An 18,844-nucleotide genomic window follows, 5' to 3' on the forward strand; every position below is an offset into this window, starting at 1 on the left:
ATGATCGACCTCAGGCTCCGCCGAGAGTGTACTGTCTCTGAGTCTCAATATGGATTTCAGCCAGGAACGGGCACCATGGACGCCATTTTCGCCCTCAGAACTTTGATGGAGGCATACAGGGAAAAAAGGAGAGCTCTGCACGTGGCCTTTTTAGATCTGCAGAAGGCCTTTGACTGTGTGCCTCGTCAGTGTATCTGGTGGGCATTGCGATCCAAAGGGATCCCTGAGGCCTATATTGAGATTATCAGGGGCATGTACCACGATTCCGCTTCTATGGTTAGGACTGCTGTTGGCGACACTAGACCCTTCCCGATTACAGTGGGGGTTCACCAGGGCTCGGCTCTTAGTCCGTTCTTATTCAATGTAGTGCTCGATACTGTCTCGGCTCACATCCAGGACCAGCCTCCATGGCTGATGATGTATGCCGACGACATAGCACTCATTGCCGAGAACCGACTGACGCTGGAGCGTAAAGTGAACCTCTGGAAGGGTACGCTTGAGAACGGCGGTCTTAAACTAAATGTGTCGAAGACAGAGTACATGGCCTGCGGGAGCCGGGACTCGAGCACCATCCTTATAGGTCCTGAGCCAGCCGTTAAGTCGGAGAAGTTCAGGTACCTTGGATCCGTTATGCACGAGTCTGGAGGCATCGACCACGATGTCCATGGCCGGATAAGCGCTGCCTGGGCCAAATGGCGGGAGGTCACTGGTGTGGTCTGCGACCGCAGAATACCGCCCAAGCTCAAGGGGCTGATATACAAGAGCATCGTCCGACCGGTTCTTTTATACGGCAGCGAATGTTGGCCAGCACTATCTCGGCACACTCAGGAGCTTCACGTCACGGAAATGAAGATGCTGAGGTGGATGTGCCGCGTAACGCGGTCTGACCGCATACGCAACACATTCATTCGAGGTAGTCTTGGGGTCCGTGACGTAGCGGATAAGCTCCAAGAGCGTCGCTTGAGATGGTTTGGCCACGTTACGCGCCGGCCTAAGAACTATGTCGGACGCAAGTGCCTTGCTATACAAGTTCCTGGGGCGCGACCTCCCGGACGCCCAAGGAAGCGCTGGTTGGATGTCGTGATGCAGGACATGAGAGCCAATGGTCTAACCACCGAGGATGCAAAAGATCGTGCAAAGTGGAGTAGGTTGTGTAGGAAGGCAGACCCTGGCAATAGCCGGGATTAATGCCAGGAAGAAGAAGAAGTAAACATATGTTTAATATAAATAAAATAATTTTAATTAAGCACTATAAAAAGTTATTAGATTTTATTGTATTGTTCTTATAATCAGATAAAAAATTGTATTGTAAAGCATTTCGGCACATATTTGATATTTGCTTGGAAGTTAAAAGCTCTCTTAAAGAAATGTTTATATTAATAATACTGGATAGATGGAGATCGGTAGTGGATATATAATAGTTTTATATTATTTTTGTTAATATGCTTTAATTTAAATTTACAATTAATATAAAATTTAAATTATGTTTTACTTAAAATGCAATCTTAAAAAAATTACCTAATAGTGTCAATGTTGGATTATTAAAAGTCATAACAAAAGCAAGAATGTTAATTTGAAGTAATAACTTGAGCTTTAGATTTCTAAAGGACTTATCCAAGATTCAAAGGCGAGCAAAGTTGCGTTCATCAGTGCCGTCGGCAGTGAGGTGGGGAACGAGTCAAAGTAAATAATGGCACCTAATTATGTTCCATTGTAATGAAAACAAAATGCCCATTCTATTATTTTTTTTTATTTTACTTTAGATAAAGAATTTTATTACGCGATTTTTACTTTGTACTCTTGTTATCTGTGCACGTAATAAATAACGAGGTTGTTGATCTAGTTTATTCGTCATCTAAATTGTCAATTGATATTTATTAATACTTCAATAATATAATTGATACTTCAGATATAAATAAAAATATAATATTTTTATTTAAATTTTATACTGCAGAATTTTTACTATAGAATAACGACATAAGGGAAATTTAAATTAGAATTTTACTTCGTGTGGACACAGAGCTCGTCACCCATATAGTGTTGTCTGCTGTATCGAATGATGTGAAGAAAACTGCAGTTCGTATAATGACTTTATATAATTTAACTTTTTAACAAAAAATATCAAATATAGATATTAATACTGTTGAGCTTGGAGCAGTCACTGGGATTTGTGACCACAGGAGTAAGTTTAAAGTGCACAAACACTCACCGTCACTTCTCTATATAGCAAACTAGCGGACGCGCGCAGCTTCGCTTGCTTATTTAGGAGTGAATTCTCCTAAATAAGCAAGCGAAGCTTACCACGCTTAAACCACGAAACATGCGTTCAATGAAATATTTTTAAGAGTCTAAATTTCAAATTTTATAAAAATCGGTGGCGATTTAAAGATTTTTCCATACAAACTTTCAACTTATTTGCACCTTTAGGGGGTGAATTCTGGAAAACCATGAAACATGTGTTCAATTAAATATTTTTAAGAGTCCAAATTTTTTTTTTTTTTAAATCGGTGGCGATTTAAAGTTTTTTCCATACAAATTATAACCCCTTATTTGCACCCCTAGGGGATGAATTAAAATAAATTACGAAACATATGTTCAATGAAATGTTTTTAAGAGCCTAAATTTCAATTCTTTTTTAAATCGGTGGCGATTTAACCTTTAACTATGGACGTGATTTTTTTATAACATACATATGGACGTCGGGTCTGTCAGACCAGTGTATTTATTGGTCATATTCCGGCTATTTTTTAAAGGAAGAAGACAATTTTATGTTTTAGTTTACATGAGTAGCCTCAAATCAAGCAAAATCAATATAAATAAAATCGCTTTTTATTAAAGTTTACGCATCACAACGATTTAAGTAACTTAAAGTCACAATTTCAGTCTTTGGCCACATGGGATGACTCTTAAGAAAATAATACTATAAAGAAAAGACAGATAATAAAATAAATATTTTTTTAACAAAATATAAAGTCTAACAAATAAAAAATATAAAGAAATTACATCTTATGTTATAAAATAAAAATTTTGACAACACCTCAAGATAAGGTATTATTGAACATCGATACACAATGGCTTTCAACATTGTAGGCAAACAGGACGATTGCAGTCAACATAAGTATGTGTTGTGTTTCTATATATCTTTTGCTGGCAAAGTGTACATGTTTTTCAAGATCCCAAAACTATTTTTTTAGCTTCATGTTCAATAAATGATAGATCAGATCGCGAAACGCGAGTCAAAGTCATTCTCAATTCTTAGAGTAGTTTAGTATACGAAACGAAACGCGTCTTTTTATTTGATAAAGTGCTATTTTCTTTATAAAATGTCGTCGTCCAATTCTTTTGTTTGATGTTGATTATAAAGTACCGATATTTTTGTCCCTGACGTGCTAGTTAATTTTTTTCCATTTAGGTAAATAATATTTATATTACTAAAATATATAACAAACAATGCCAAATAATATATGATATAAAACAATAAAAATATTTGAATACAAATAATACAATTAAAATATTAAAGTATATTTTGTAATATTATAAAAATATATGGCGTTTTGAAATCATTCATGAATGGGAAACATGGACGTCGGGTCTGACAGACCCAGGCCCCGTTTAGAAAGTTAAATACTCACGTGTTTTGAACCCAGAGACACAACCACTGCTATCTACATTCATTTTGTCATTAATACGAAAGGTACTGAGAGACTCAGTGGCGGAGGTCACCGAGAAGTGCTCGATTTGTAGAATTCGTAGATCTGTCTGGTCTGTCAGACCCGACGTCCATACTTAAAGGTTAAAGATTTTTCCATACTAACTTTCAACCCCTTATTTGCACCCTTAAGAGAAGAATTCTAAAAAACCATGAAACACGTCTTCAATGAAATACTTTTAAAAGTCTGAATTTCAAATTTTATAAAAATCGGTGCCTATTTAATTTTCTTTCCATACAAACTTTCAATCCCTATTTCACCCCTTTAGAACAAACATTTTTTAAAATCCCTTCTTAGTGGATGTCCAGAATACAAAAGTAAACATCTGTCCAAATTTCACGTTTCTACTATCTGCGGTTACGGCTGTGCAGTCAGTGAAGACAAGTCCTTTTATATATATTGATTACCTCAAAAGAAATATCTAACGCCTTTTATACATTCTAGTTATAACATGGCTGCCCATTAAATAACAATGTTGCCATACCATACTTGCAATTGCATATTAAAGATCTTTAAAATACAGTGTATTATTATCGGTAAATAAGTTAACAATAGTTATTCCATTTTTTTGTGGGTATAATGGAGAACATTATTAATTATTAATATTTAACTTGGCCCTCATTTTATATGCATGTTTTTGATGAAAGAGTGAATCAAAATATATATAAATCAATAAAATGAAAATGTAAATAAATATTTAATTTCCTCGAGTGGGGATCGAACTCACAACCGTTGATTTTACAGTTACACTTTTGCCCCTACGCCTCGACTGACCTCAATCCAAGCAAAAATGTTTAATAAAAATTAATAAACATTCTGCATGCTAAAATTATATGCTGGGTTATTGCCTTACACTTTAAAATAGTAAAGTAAAACCTTTACCATCCGAGAATCAAAAGAATGTTCATAAAGGATTTTAATAAAAATTAAAGGTAACCTCATTACAAATTTATCTAATAAAGAATAAAAGATTGTTCTTTGACCGTGAAACTTATCTACTAGGTACAACCCTTATTAAATCCTGTAAAAGGATAAAGATGCCTCATGCTTCAACTGGAAGCTATTATTCCTTATTATCACGTAGAGATCTTATTATATCAGCTCAAAGCAAGCAAGTTTACGAGCAATAAAATGACATTCTTCACAAAAAGAAATAGAGTTAAGCAAAATGAGAATCAAGCTTCGTAATACCAGAGAAATGAGATAGAAAAGTTTATATAAATTAGTTTTCTAATAACATTATCATTTTAAAGACAATATCCATATATTGCAAGTAAAAATTTTACCCAAATCAATAAACTTAATTTGTAGCTTAATTTTGTCGAAAAGAAATATTTTATTTTTATTTTGCTTAAGAACCAATTTAAATAAAAAAAAAACTAAATGTTAAGAAAAGTCTGTTTAGGGTTATTTAGTACTGATAATTAGATATTAGTAGGTACAATAAATAAAGATTTAGTTCACATATTGCAATTATTCTTAAACTGAAATGTTTCAATTTACTAAATATTGAGCTAAGGCAATTACAAACAATAAAGTCAATTATTCCCATTCACCTACAGAACGGGTACTATTATCGCACTTTATTTTTCAACTCACGTATAGCGTTTAGTATTTTCTATCACATTTCTCGAAATTCAATTACATGGCAACCTTTAGCCGACTTATTTAAAAGTTAGAATATCTCTAGTTCTATATTTTTAAGCCTCAAAGGATAAATGGAACTTATTGAACTTGTACCCAATTTAACGCTTAACTAACTTACTGATTACTATCCGAGCGCAATAAGGCAAAATATGACAAGTAGAGTATATATGAGTTAGATTCTTCAGACTTTTAATTTATTAGCATAGTTAGAATAGCAATGTAACTGAAACCCAATGTATTTAAATATTTACAAAATATAGTTTATTTTTATATAATAACACTATTAAGAATAACTCTATAAATAAGTAGGTACAGGCGAGTCATGAGGCTTTGCAATTGTATGAGTCATCACTAGTAATAGTAGAGTCAGAAAAGAAGACTTAATTTTTTTTTACTACACATCAATAAACATAAAAAATATATTAATTCTTCTACAATAGAGGTTGTATAATCCTCATAATTTTTATTCTCATCTAGTGTATTCGTTATTAATGAATCGTGCCGTTTTATCACCCAGAAACAACGTTGTGTCCACGTTTTTGTTTTTGCTGCTCGTTCACATACAATTTTCCATTCTTTTTCACTTTTAATATTGTTAAGAATGAAATATATGACGCTGCTATTAGTACAAGCTGGTTTAGGCTAAGCAAGGGAAGTGCCGCGCTTGACGGCCGACAACATTTACATTATACAGGGTGGAATTGTCAGCGCCACTTTAAATGAAACCACAGTTTTAACTACTCTATAAAAGCCTAATATAATTCGGAAAAAAAATAATTCTCAAAAATGAAGAAGTTTTTTTTTCAAACAAAATAAATAATAAAATTATCGTTTTAAAATAAAACGCCATTTGTAAAGTATAATATAGGCACGCACACACTTACCTTTCAAAGCGGCAACGTCGCATACGTATGTGTGCGTGACACGAAATACAGGTATGGATAAAAATCGTGAAATGTAAAAAAAATCCTACGTCCAAACCATTGAGGTACCTTGATTATTTTTTTAATTTGGATTTGAAATATTTTACCCTATATGCAGTTTCAGTAAAAGAAGCGCTGCCTCTTCCACCCTGTATATGAACAAATGCAAAATTCAGCTTAGCGGACTGTTTAAAATAATTGTTTCATTTATTCATCATCAACAGTATGTGTATATTTAAATCAGTTTAAAATATATTTAAAACTTCTCTCAGAAATACATTAATTATGTTTTGCAATACTATCAAGAGTATATACAATCTTTTATTTATTTTGAGCAATAAGCATAAAACATTAAAACTTAAAAGAATTTAACTATTTATATTCATAGAAATATTTACTAATATACTTGTATTATCACATAATTACACACTTTATTTTCTTTTTTCTCCATATTTTATTTCATATTAAAAATATATTAATTGATTACATTTTATATTGGTAATATCAAAATTCGATCTAACATTTTCAATCAAGACATTTAGTTTTAGTTGGCCTTAATCTAACAATGCTATCTTCCGAGGCGTAGATAATACTTCCATCAGCTTCTACAGCTAGCCCGTAAACGTTATCTAGTGTAGCAATGTCATCTATTTTCTTACTTTCGCTATCAATTGAGTATAAGCCGTTTGGTGTAGAGAAATATAAATTGCCATTTACATCACTTGTAATACCATTTAAATTATAATCACCCAAGAATAAAATGTAGTCTTTGACCTTTTTGTAAACGAAAAGTCCGGTTGAATTGGAAAAATAGATATTATCGTCATTGTCGAGTGCGACTAACATTCCGTTTGTATCTGCCAGTTGGGCAACTCTTTGTGGTTTATTATCTTTGTAAACATATATATGTTCATCTGGATATGTTGAGTAATACAAATCGTCTTTAAAGAACATTTGCCAAATATTATGGGAAGTATCATCCATATGTACAGCCTTTTTGCTTTCGTAATCAAATTTATAAATCCCATCATTACCCCCCAAATAGACTGTCTTACCATCATTATCAACAGTATTGGCAAACCCACCATTAATACCTTCTATTATTCCAAAATCATTAGATTTTAGATTAATATACGCTGATGCGAATGTAGTAGTAGTCAAGCGCGTTGAATAACTGAAAAATAAAGTATTGGTGTTATAATCAATGGCCAATTGGTATGGACTGCCAACATTTTCTTTCAATATTTCCTTCTGATGGTTTATATTATGAACGACGACTCCATCACATCTTTCATTGACAGCTCGCGCTTCAATTGAAGCTATAAACGCCAGCAATATGGGTATCCACATCTGTAATAAAATAAATATCATATTACTAAATTTAGTAAAAATAATTATTGGTTAAAATTAAAGAAGTATAATTGAATACAATTATACTTTTTCAATGATCTCCTTAAATTTATATTAAATAATATGTAATCTGTAATTTTCAATTTGTATTTTAAGAGTGCAAACTATAATCGGCAAAGATTGAAAAATTATATCTTAGACCATTGTATATGTACAAACCATAGTAGTATGCAAACGCATAAACGTATATACACTTATTAAATAGATTATTGAATTTACTCCCTTTCTACGTATTTAAATTTAACTTTGAAACTTAAATTACAATATGAAATTAAAAATCCAATGCTAATTACCTTTTTTTAAAAAAAAAACAAAAATTAAATAAATTATTATAATTAAATTAATTAAATATAAAATCAATATGTAGCTGTTTTCTTATTCGTCGAATAAAATTTATTATTACAATATAAGAAATTGAACAGATTTACTTACAGTTACTCCAGACCACCGATCAATATAAAGAACTATACTTAGCTGGCTAATAACGCTAAAATACATACCATACATGTGTGTTATTTGTTCAAAGGTTACAGAGGTTATGTGTTATCGTTCTGGCACCAATAAAATTATCATTTATAGTTTATTTATTATGAATTTCTTATTAAAAACATTATTTATTTATTTACGTTAAACTCTTTAATTAGATAGAAATGTTTTTAAATGAACTCAAAATGGACGAGAAGTGACGTAACTGGGACTGTGAATAATCATTTGAAAACATAAGAATACAGAAAGATTTTAACTTTATTAAAAGTTAATTATGGTACAATACCAGTCTTCGATATATACATATTATATAGATAAATAATGAAGTAGCCAAAACGGATAGCATAGAATTGACTTTGGCCGATAATATTATAGTAATTTATAGGGTCATATTTCTCGCGGCGCTCTCCATTGGGGCCTTTGTGATCATACGAGGTATTCTTTCCAGTTGCAGTTAATAAAAATCAGGAAAACTACGGAAAACTACTTCCGATTCGTTTAATATAAAATTTAATATATTTGACGTAATATGTAACAAATATAATATGTTTTAAATATAAACTTATTTAGAATACATAAAACCTGCTCTACACGCAATGGTTTCCGAATTCGGCAGAAAGTAGGGGGTTTTTTGCTTCTTCTTTACAAATTAACTAAATAGCGTGAAGTTCATACATTTTTTAAATAGGCTCATAATATTATTTACTTGTTTCTTTTTAACAATAGGTAAAATAGTATAAAATACATTGATTAAATTTAGTGACACATAATTATGATTATTTTCAATGAATTTTGTCTTTCTGTTGCATTGTTGGCTGCAATCGGATAATACTGTCTTCAGATGCATATATAATGTTCCCCTTGCTGTCAATAGCGATTCCATAAATATCATCTAATGTAATGAGCTTTTCAATTTTTTTTAATTTACCATCTACATAGTATATTTCACTTGGTGTAGAAAAATATAGGTTCCCGTTTTTATCAGATGTAATACTGTTTAAAACATAATCACCTAAGAAATTAATATCACGATCACCATTTTTATAGAATAAACCGGAAGAATTCGAAAAATATATGTTATCGTTATTATCTATAGCGACTAACATTGCTTTCGTTCCGTTCAGTCGTGGAAGTCTTCGTGACTGTCCGTCTTCATATACATATACATTTTCTTCTGGGTAAGTTGTGTAATAAAGATATTTCTTGTGGAACATTTGCCAAATAGCTTTAGTACTTCCATCAATGTGTTTAGCTGTATTAGTTTTATAATCAAACTTATATAAGCCGTCAGAGCCACCTATATAGACAGTGCCGGTTTCTGGGTCTACAGCTTGCGCAAAGCCACCAACTACTCCTTCTATTGTTTGAAATTCTTTAGATATAAGGTTTACATGCGCCGAATCAAATTTCGTATAAGAATCGTTGCTAGAAAAACTAAAAAATAATGTATTAGTGCTATAATCCATAGCTAACTGATAGGGATTTCCCAGACCGTCTTTAATAATTTCCTTGTGATGACAAACATTACGAAGAATATGCTGACATTTTTCGTCTGTATTTGCTTTGCTACCAGAAGCAAATAGACATAATATAATTAGTATCCACATCTGGAAAAAATACTGTATCTTACTAAAAATATTCAAAAATAAGTATTTATTATGAATAGAAAATTTTAATATAAATTATATTAATATGAGGTATTCATTTCATTAAGGAAGCGATGTGTAGGTTTTTGTTTTTTTAAAGTTATTTTTTTTTATTATTAAAAAAATCTTTATTTAAAACACAGCACATTAATTTGAAACACTAAAAAATGGTACTTACTGTCTCGATAAAAGTGGTCAAAGTTGCAATCAGTAGACAAGGTGTGCACTTTATATTTCTCATGTATAACGCGTAAAACTAATGGTGTTGAGTTATTTATACCTACATTTTTACCGCATATTCAGACAGCTGGAACGGGTATTTACCTTTTCATATGTGAACTTCTGTGGTTAACCAGTGACTAACAATATTTATAATCTTTCCTCGTATTTTTGTAATATATTTTACAAGTATATTTAAACTAATGTTTTTGCGGTTCTGTTTTTGGTAAAATTAAAGTTCCTTAGATTAGCGTGTTAAACCAAAGCTTAGGCCTTATTTAAAATCAGATAAATATAGTATTTCCTGTTATATATATATATATATATATATATATATATATATATATATATATATATATATATATATATGTTCTAAATACCAAATAAAGACCTAACAATATTCAGTGGATATCGAATATTGAGTCGAAATCACGTTCACTTTCCTAGCTATAAATTTGAAATAGCTCTCTGTGAAACCTGTGAAACCGGATTGATTCATCACCAACTGTTCAAAGAGAATCAATTCATTTTATTTTTAAATGTGTATTTAAAAACAACTGTTTTTATTTTAGCATTCAGTTTATTTCCTCAATGGATTTATATGTTTTGTTACTTATAACAATTTATTAAGGTAATTTAAACTAAATTTTAGACTTTATGTCATTTACAATATCATATTGTAGGACGTTTATAGTTAGTTATTTTATTAAGAGTGATTACTCAACACCCCCAGAATCTTTAAATTTTTAATAATTACAACATTAAAATTTTAAATAGAAATTTATTCATGTGTGAATTTTGCAAGCAACTGTCAACAATATATATAATTAATGTAGTCGATTATACGCCGACTAGTACAGACTACCTGATTATAACAGATTAAATTTAATCAGCCGAATAGAAATTTCAAAATGGCGAGATAAACTTTATATATTAATTAGCTAGTCCAGTAGAGACAATCAATCCCACTCTTATATCCTCATCCAGTCCGTAAGAATGGTGTCCCCCCCCTCTCCTCCTTCCTTAGCTCCCTCCTTCCTTTTCCTATCCTACCCTTCTATTTTCCTCTCCCTTCGGTTTTCCCCACAAAGGGGTTTGGAGGTCAGACGGCAGTCGCTCCACGAAAACCGCAAACCGCCAGTACATGAAACGGAATAAGAAAAGACTGGGTACGGCTAGGGCGTCGCCGCAAAACGACGCGCAGGCACATCGCCCTACACCTGCGACAAGTGGGCAAGGGCTACCGTGTCAAGTACGGGCACGGTTAAAGACGCAAGTACCCAGACGAAAACTCCGCTTTGCAACGTGGAATATTGGCTCTCTAACCGGACGATGCAGGGAACTCGCAGATGTACTTATGAAACGTCGGGTCCAGTGTGCTTTCCTCCAGGAAACTCGCTGGAAGGGCAATAAGTCCCGTAACATCGGACAGGGTTACCGGCTTATATACACTGGGTCACCTTCGGGTAGAAACGGTGTAGCGGTAGTGCTTTCTGAAGAGCTTCAGAATGGGCTCCTTGAAGTTGACCGTCGCTCCGACCGCTTGATGCGAGTGAGGGTACTGATTGAGGGCGTTATCACAAACTTAATCAGTGCCTATGCTCCCCAGGCGGGATGTAGCGCGGCCGAAAAGGAGACATTCTGGGAGCAGTATGAAGGGGTGCTACTTGCTGTGCCGTCTACCGAAGTGGTCTTAGTTGGGGGGGACTTGAACGGGCACGTCGGTAAGGCTGCTGAGCCGTATGAACGTGTTCACGGGGGTTTTGGGCACGGTCTTCGCAATGCAGAGGGAGAAAACATTCTGAGAACCTGTATTGCGTCTGATCTGGCCGTCGTGAATACGTTCTTCCAAAAGAATTCTCAGCACCTTATCACGTATAAGAGCGGGTCCCACTCAACTCAAATAGACTACTTATTGACCAGACGGTGTCATATGGGCAGGGTAACTAACTGTAAGGTCATTCCAGGCGAAAGTCTAACGGCCCAACATCGTCTTCTTGTCATGGACTTTAACGTCACTCCGAAGAAGAAAGTAGCCGAGAAACGTAGGCCTCGGATCAAGTGGTGGTTGCTGAATGGACCGATGCAGACCGACTTCCTGGCAGAGGTGAAAAGTCACGATATTTCGACGAACACCGAGACTGCTCAGGATGCTTGGGATCGGGCGCAGTCGGCAATCATTGCGGCGGGCAGGCGAGTTCTTGGCCTTTCTAGGGGAGGACGTGTCATCGACAAGGAGACATGGTGGTGGAATGACGAGGTGCAGGAGGTGACTCGTGAAAAGAAGGCTGCCTTTAAGAAGTGGCAGGAATCTAACTCTCCTGAAGACAGACTGGAGTACACAGTAGCTAAACGTGCCTGTAAAAGAGCTGTAGCCAGAGCCCGCAGTGAAAGTTTGTCACCATTGAAACTGTTGAGGGGCAGAAGCTCATTTACAAACTGGCACGTTCCCGGGATAAAGTGACGCAAGATATCGCAAAATGTCTTTGCGTCAAAGATTCCCAGGGCACGCTGCTCTGTAGTCATGCCTCTGTGAAGGAGAGGTGGAGAAGCTACTTCGAGGAGTTGCTGAATACTCAGCACCCATGCAGTCTTCACCACGACCCACCGCCTAACCTCGGACTTATTGCCCCAATAACCCTTGACGAAACACGTAATTGCCTTCGACGCATGAAGAACGGAAAAGCGGTGGGACCTGACGACATTCCGATCGAAGCGTGGAAATCGTTGGGCTCTCTTGGTGTGCTCATGCTTACTGACCTTTTTAACCATATCTTGAACACTGGTAAGATGCCGCATCAGTGGCGGCTTAGCTTCATTACCCCTATTTACAAAGGAAGGGGCAGTGTTCAAGATTGTGGTAGTTATAGGGGCATTAAGCTTATGAGTCATACCATGAAGCTCTTCGAGTGCATGATCGACCTCAGGCTCCGCCGAGAGTGTACTGTCTCTGAGTCTCAATATGGATTTCAGCCAGGATCGGGCACCATGGACGCCATTTTCGCCCTCAGAACTTTGATGGAGGCATACAGGGAAAAAAGGAAAGCTCTGCATGTGACCTTTTTAGATCTGCAGAAGGCCTTTGACTGTGTGCCTCGTCAGTGTATCTGGTGGGCATTGCGATCCAAAGGGATCCCTGAGGCCTATATTGAGATTATCAGAGACATGTACCACGATTCCGCTTCTATGGTTAGGACTGCTGTTGGCGACACTAGACCCTTCCCGATTACGGTGGGGGTTCACCAGGGCTCGGCTCTTAGTCCGTTCTTATTCAATGTAGTGCTCGATACTGTCTCGGCTCACATCCAGGACCAGCCTCCATGGCTGATGATGTATGCCGACGACATAGCACTCATTGCCGAGAACCGACTGACGCTGGAGCGTAAAGTGAACCTCTGGAAGGGTACGCTTGAGAACGGCGGTCTTAAACTAAATGTGTCGAAGACAGAGTACATGGCCTGCGGGAGCCGGGACTCGCGCACCATCCTTATAGGTCCTGAGCCAGCCGTTAAGTCGGAGAAGTTCAGGTACCTTGGATCCGTTATGCACGAGTCTGGAGGCATCGATCACGATGTCCATGGCCGGATAAGCGCTGCCTGGGCCAAATGGCGGGAGGTCACTGGTGTGGTCTGCGACCGCAGAATACCGCCCAAGCTCAAGGGGCTGATATACAAGAGCATCGTCCGACCGGTTCTTTTATACGGCAGCGAATGTTGGCCAGCACTATCTCGGCACACTCAGGAGCTTCACGTCACGGAAATGAAGATGCTGAGGTGGATGTGCGGCGTAACGCGGTCTGACCGCATACGCAACACATTCATTCGAGGTAGTCTCGGGGTCCGTGACGTAGCGGATAAGCTCCAAGAGAGTCGCTTGAGATGGTTTGGCCACGTTACGCGCCGGCCTAAGAACTATGTCGGACGCAAGTGCCTTGCTATACCAGTCCCTGGGGTGCGACCTCCCGGACGCCCAAGGAAGCGCTGGTTGGATGTCGTGATGCAGGACATGAGAGCCAATGGTCTAACCACCGAGGATGCAAAAGATCGTGCAAAGTGGAGTAGGTTGTGTAGGAAGGCAGACCCTGGCAATAGCCGGGATTAATGCCAGGATGAAGAAGAAGAGTAGAGACAATCAAAATATTTGCTTAGTATCGTTGTTTTTTATTACTAACGAGAATGCTCGATTTTTATGAATATTTCAAATAATTCTTTATTTGATGATTTAGATAGGTAAATTTAGTGTATTTTTTTCATATAAAATGCGTAGCTCTTTTGTTATAATCTAATAAAAACAATACACTTTTGGAAAATTTAAACAAACTACAGCAAACTCAGTGTCTTTAAATATTTAGGTTAGCAATAACAATATTAGAACCGAAAATTCAAGCTGGTCTAAGATTAAAGCTAACATTTACTTTCACGATCAGTACAAAAAATTAATTACAAACGCATGAAGAACAAAAAGTATTTTTAATCTTCTCTGGAAGTCACTTGAAATGGATTGATTTTTCAAATAATGGAAACCAGAACAAAAGATTTGTTTTTATGGTTCAGTATCTCAAAAGGTAAAAACGGAACCTTTAGAGGATCGCTTTGTTGTCCGCCTGACAGACGGCTGTCAAGCCCATTTATCTCGACATCATGTAGACGTATAAACCTGAACTTAATACCTAAATGTTCAAATTTATAGTTCCCAAAAGTACAGAATGAATCAAGCTTTTAAATCAACACAATTAAAAGATACCATCATTTATACATCGATTTTGCTGCATTTTGTATAAAATTCGCCATCTTTACATTTTGGTCGACCTCCTGTGGACCTAAAGTTGTGATATTTGGCGAATTTACAACACAAATAAAGGAAAAAAGTCCGAACAGTCAAAATTTATAGGTATTTCATAGAAAAAATTCATTACACACTTATATTTGTAATTCATTTTATAAAAAACGAGTGCATACTTAAGTTTGTCAACTACAATCCTGAAATTGTGTGAGTACTACAAGCCTCAGTGAGCGTTTCCGACTCGCACTTAACCGGTTTTTTTACCATTTGAAACAGTAAAACAAAAATGCAATTGATCTGATGTCTAAACGCAATAGATAGTATCGACTACTGCTGTATAAGTTTACCACTGCGCTATAGAGGTACATTAGGGTGACCTCACATTAAAGACCGTGGGCGGATAAAGTCCTGATAGCTGCGTCACCAACTCTATTCCCACCGCAACATTTTCGGTTTTACCATTCCATTAACGCACTCAATTATACGGCCTACATTCCAATGAACAGCGCTGTTTGGGAAACGGGATTGACTTGGAAGAAAAATAACCTATCAAGTGTTAAATTTGGAGAATGCTTAAATTGTTTTCTTTAATTGTACGAGTAAAATATATTACCTACTGAGATTTTGTTTTTTTTTTAATAAGAATTTTATCATATCATCAAAATATAGAATAAATATAAGTATATAAATTTGTTACAAAGAACGACCTGAAAAGTTTTTGACTTTTCATTTCTAAGATAACTATAGAATCTGGAAGTAAAACGAGATCAACTTTTAATGTTATTCTAATATATTTTTTTAAAACGTATGGTTCTTTGTACTTCTATTACAAGTTAATAATGTTCTAACGTATTTACGATAATACTGCTTTTATCAGTTGCGTTACAAAAAACCGCACAAAAGATTGTCGTTACGTAAGACGAGTAGACATCTACTCGTCTTACACCAAACGAAAGATATACAATTAGATATAAAGTAAATGACTCGAGATTAGCCGACAATTCCGTGACGAATCGTTAAATAGCTTCGACTCTGCATCCCCGAAATGAAATACTTGATTTATTACTGATCAGGACAGCAGTAGAATAAAAAAGATTTGAGCACATTGCTTCTGTAAATAGATTTTCTTAAAAGATTGCTTGTATAAATTGCTGCGTGAACTCCTCTTATATATTTTTTACAGAATTTTCTGTTGTCTTTTTTTTATTACAAAGGAACACGGTTTTTGAAAAATTGTTGGAATTGTAATCATTATTTAAATTAATCTCTGCTGCTCTCTCTATACTTATATTTAGGCTTATAAAAGTCCTTACAACAAATTTTAAAGTAACAACCGAAATAATACTATACGATAAAATACTCAAGAAATCGACAGAAAATGGGTAACGGAGTGTTTTAACACTAAGTTCTCTCTGCCTACCCTGGTGTGTACTGGATACATCGAGAAGTTAATTTATACGAAGAAACGCACCTATTACGATCGAAATTTGGTTTGAAACATACCAAGTTAAATATTTGTGAGTTGTAGCATCTATTTAAAATTTAAATTCTAAGCGAGGGGGAGTATTCTGAAGGTGCTACCAGCGCGTTCGGCCAAAAGCTTTTAGAGAGCTTAGACGGATGCATCTCGTGTTAGAGTAGTTTTGTGGATATATACTGTATTCATAATTTTATATTATAGTATGGGGAATATAAAAATATTTATTTAGTGGCCGTCTTGGTGCACCGGTGAAACGGTGTGACTGTAACGCAACGGTTGTGAGTTCAATCGCCATTCGAGAAAGTGAAATATTTATTTACGTTTATATTTCCATTTCTTCGCTCTAGTGATGAGTGAGTTCTGCCACTAAACAAGCAAATGCCTCCAGAATTCGGCAAAAAGTGGGGAGCAGAGTTTTTTAATACTAGGCTTCCTCTATTTACCCTGCTACATGCGAGAGACAATATGAAGCTAGGGTAGACAAAAGAAAAATCTGAAATGCATAATTTGCTTCTTAAATATCTATATTTTATACAACATGTTTTATTATAGCACCCTTCCCAGTCAGGAACAGTTCCCTTTTATGCTTCAAAACTTTTTTTAGTTTTTTTCATACAGAATGTACTGAAATTAACATTTTTTAAAAAAAATCTATATAAATATATAACGACTATCTACTGTAAAAGTAGTAGTAGTAGTATTTACATGAAGCAGCTTGCCAGATTGTTACTATGTAAAAACCTAAACCCTAAAAAAAACCACACTTTATTCTCTCGCTCTTCAAATCCAGTGGACGACGAGGTAAAGGTTTATGCAAACAGTGAAATTTTATTTGTGACACGAATTTAATGTTTGCTCCCAATCGACAAACTGCGCATGGGAAATGTCCATGTTTATTTATTTTACAATTATTGTTTTTAATACAAACAGACGCCAGCTATTTTATGAAACAAATTATTTTTTATACTCATTGACCATAAAAATATTTATAAAAACCTGTAAATTATACACTATGAAAATACTTTTATAGTATTTATGTAACTGGAAAATGAATATATGCACATAATAAGATAGATTGAAAGAACCTAATGTTAAAACAGTTTGTTGCCCAGCTTCCAGAGCGAAGAAATGAAAGTAATAAATATTTTATTTCTTCTGGGAATCGAACCTATAACCTGCGTATTTACAGTCACATGCTTTTGCCAATGCGACGAATAAATACGAACGACCAAATACGAGGAATTCCTTAGATAAGGATATAATAAAAACAAATATGTAACATTAGAATAGAACATGTATTCTTATATTCCGTGTTCATATATTGTAACCTTCAAATGCATCGCAATAAATTTTATAGCAGGCGTAGAAATCCAATATCAAGACCTTATACGATATATAACACTTACCGCGTTCATACTTTTGTATTGTGTGCTGTAATCAGTTGTGCATGAAAATTCTGAAGCTTATTTGATGTTAAAAATCATAGCACTTTTCTTAGTTATATAAATAACTAGCGGCCCGCTCGCGGTTGCACTCGCGTGAACTATGTTATTCTTAATTTCTGTCTCCATGACTACGTCCTAGTGACGTCTATGCAAAATTTGAGACTCCTAGCATTTGTAGTAACGAAGTTTCATACAAACTTTCGACCCCAAAAACAACCCCTTAGAAGTCGAATATTGCAAATTCCCGTCTTAGCGAGCACCTACGTCCTATAAATAACTCCTATGCAAAATTTGAGATTCCTAGCACATGTAATTTTTGAGATTTCGTGATGAGTGAGTGACCTTTCGATTTTATATATATAGATTTAAATATAAAATTTTATATCACAACACTATCATGGCACAGTGGAACAGGATTTGACTGTAAAAGCGATTGTCGTAATACTTTTTGCCATTCGAGGGAATAAATTATTTTCATTTCTCAGCTCCGGCAAGACGAGGTGCGGCGTTGAGTGCCGCTGTCATCATATAATGTCTCAAGCTCGGGCAGCAAACTGCTAAGGGAATGTCCTAATACTAAGATCAGTTTACATTGATTTATAGGAAAAAGTAAAGCATTAATCTTATAAAATATTTTAATTGATGGGATACTTGTTAAAATATTTATATTTTAAATATGGCATTTTAAGGACGTTTTCCATAAATTTCAAACGATTAGGTACAGGATAACTTATTTTTTTTATTAGATATAAAAAAACTATAAAAATAGTATTTATAATGGTTAAGATAATGTGTTTTGTGACGCTTCTCTGTGTCTGTAAACTTAATTTTTTATCCTATAAAACTATTTGATTCTTAACATATCCTTTTATTGTATTAACATGATAAAAAAATATAAAAGAAAATTGCATATCTTAAAAAGGATTTTTTTTCAGAAATATACTATTCAAAGAAATATATTGAGAGGAGAAATAAATCTAGTTCCGACGCAATCAAATCGTCCTCTGACGGAAAAGGATCTCCCTGGCGTGCACTTCCCATTGAGTTATTGCTTTATTTTGAACTTAATTGGACTTACTTCAATCTGTTTGATTCA

At 35.0% G+C, this 18,844-nt stretch overlaps 2 protein-coding genes across 2 annotated transcripts; both read right to left on the bottom strand.

Moving 5' to 3' along the window:
- Nucleotides 1-5,090: 5,090 nt before the first annotated feature.
- On the bottom strand, nucleotides 5,091-8,235 carry LOC146538221 (ommochrome-binding protein-like). Its single transcript, XM_085186936.1, has 2 exons — nucleotides 8,123-8,235; nucleotides 5,091-7,630 (listed from the first exon to the last, which is right to left on the bottom strand). The coding sequence occupies exons 1-2, from the start codon at nucleotides 8,195-8,197 to the stop codon at nucleotides 6,806-6,808; spliced, it is 900 nt and encodes a 299-aa protein (XP_085043062.1). The 5' UTR covers nucleotides 8,198-8,235; the 3' UTR covers nucleotides 5,091-6,805.
- A 181-nt stretch (nucleotides 8,236-8,416) lies between these two features.
- LOC146538222 (ommochrome-binding protein-like) lies at nucleotides 8,417-10,057 on the bottom strand. The gene is made up of 2 exons (XM_085186937.1): nucleotides 10,001-10,057; nucleotides 8,417-9,783 (listed from the first exon to the last, which is right to left on the bottom strand). The coding sequence occupies exon 2, from the start codon at nucleotides 9,781-9,783 to the stop codon at nucleotides 8,959-8,961; it is 825 nt and encodes a 274-aa protein (XP_085043063.1). The 5' UTR covers nucleotides 10,001-10,057; the 3' UTR covers nucleotides 8,417-8,958.
- Between the last annotated feature and the right edge of the window lie 8,787 nt (nucleotides 10,058-18,844).

The sequence above is a fragment of the Heliconius melpomene genome, chromosome 6, assembly GCF_056956725.1.
Source record: "Heliconius melpomene rosina isolate 202511_hmr_F chromosome 6, ASM5695672v1, whole genome shotgun sequence".
NCBI classification, from domain to species: Eukaryota; Metazoa; Arthropoda; class Insecta; order Lepidoptera; family Nymphalidae; genus Heliconius; species Heliconius melpomene.

Excerpts from the sequence above, each read along its gene's own strand:
- LOC146538222 (XM_085186937.1), bottom strand. The coding sequence starts at position 9,783 with ATGTGGATACTAATTATATTATGTCTATTTGCTTCTGGTAGCAAAGCA.
- LOC146538221 (XM_085186936.1), bottom strand. The coding sequence starts at position 8,197 with ATGTATGGTATGTATTTTAGCGTTATTAGCCAGCTAAGTATAGTTCTT. Across the intron at positions 7,631-8,122 it reads ATCGGTGGTCTGGAGTAACT|ATGTGGATACCCATATTGCT; the intron begins GTAAGTAAATCT and ends ATTTTATTACAG.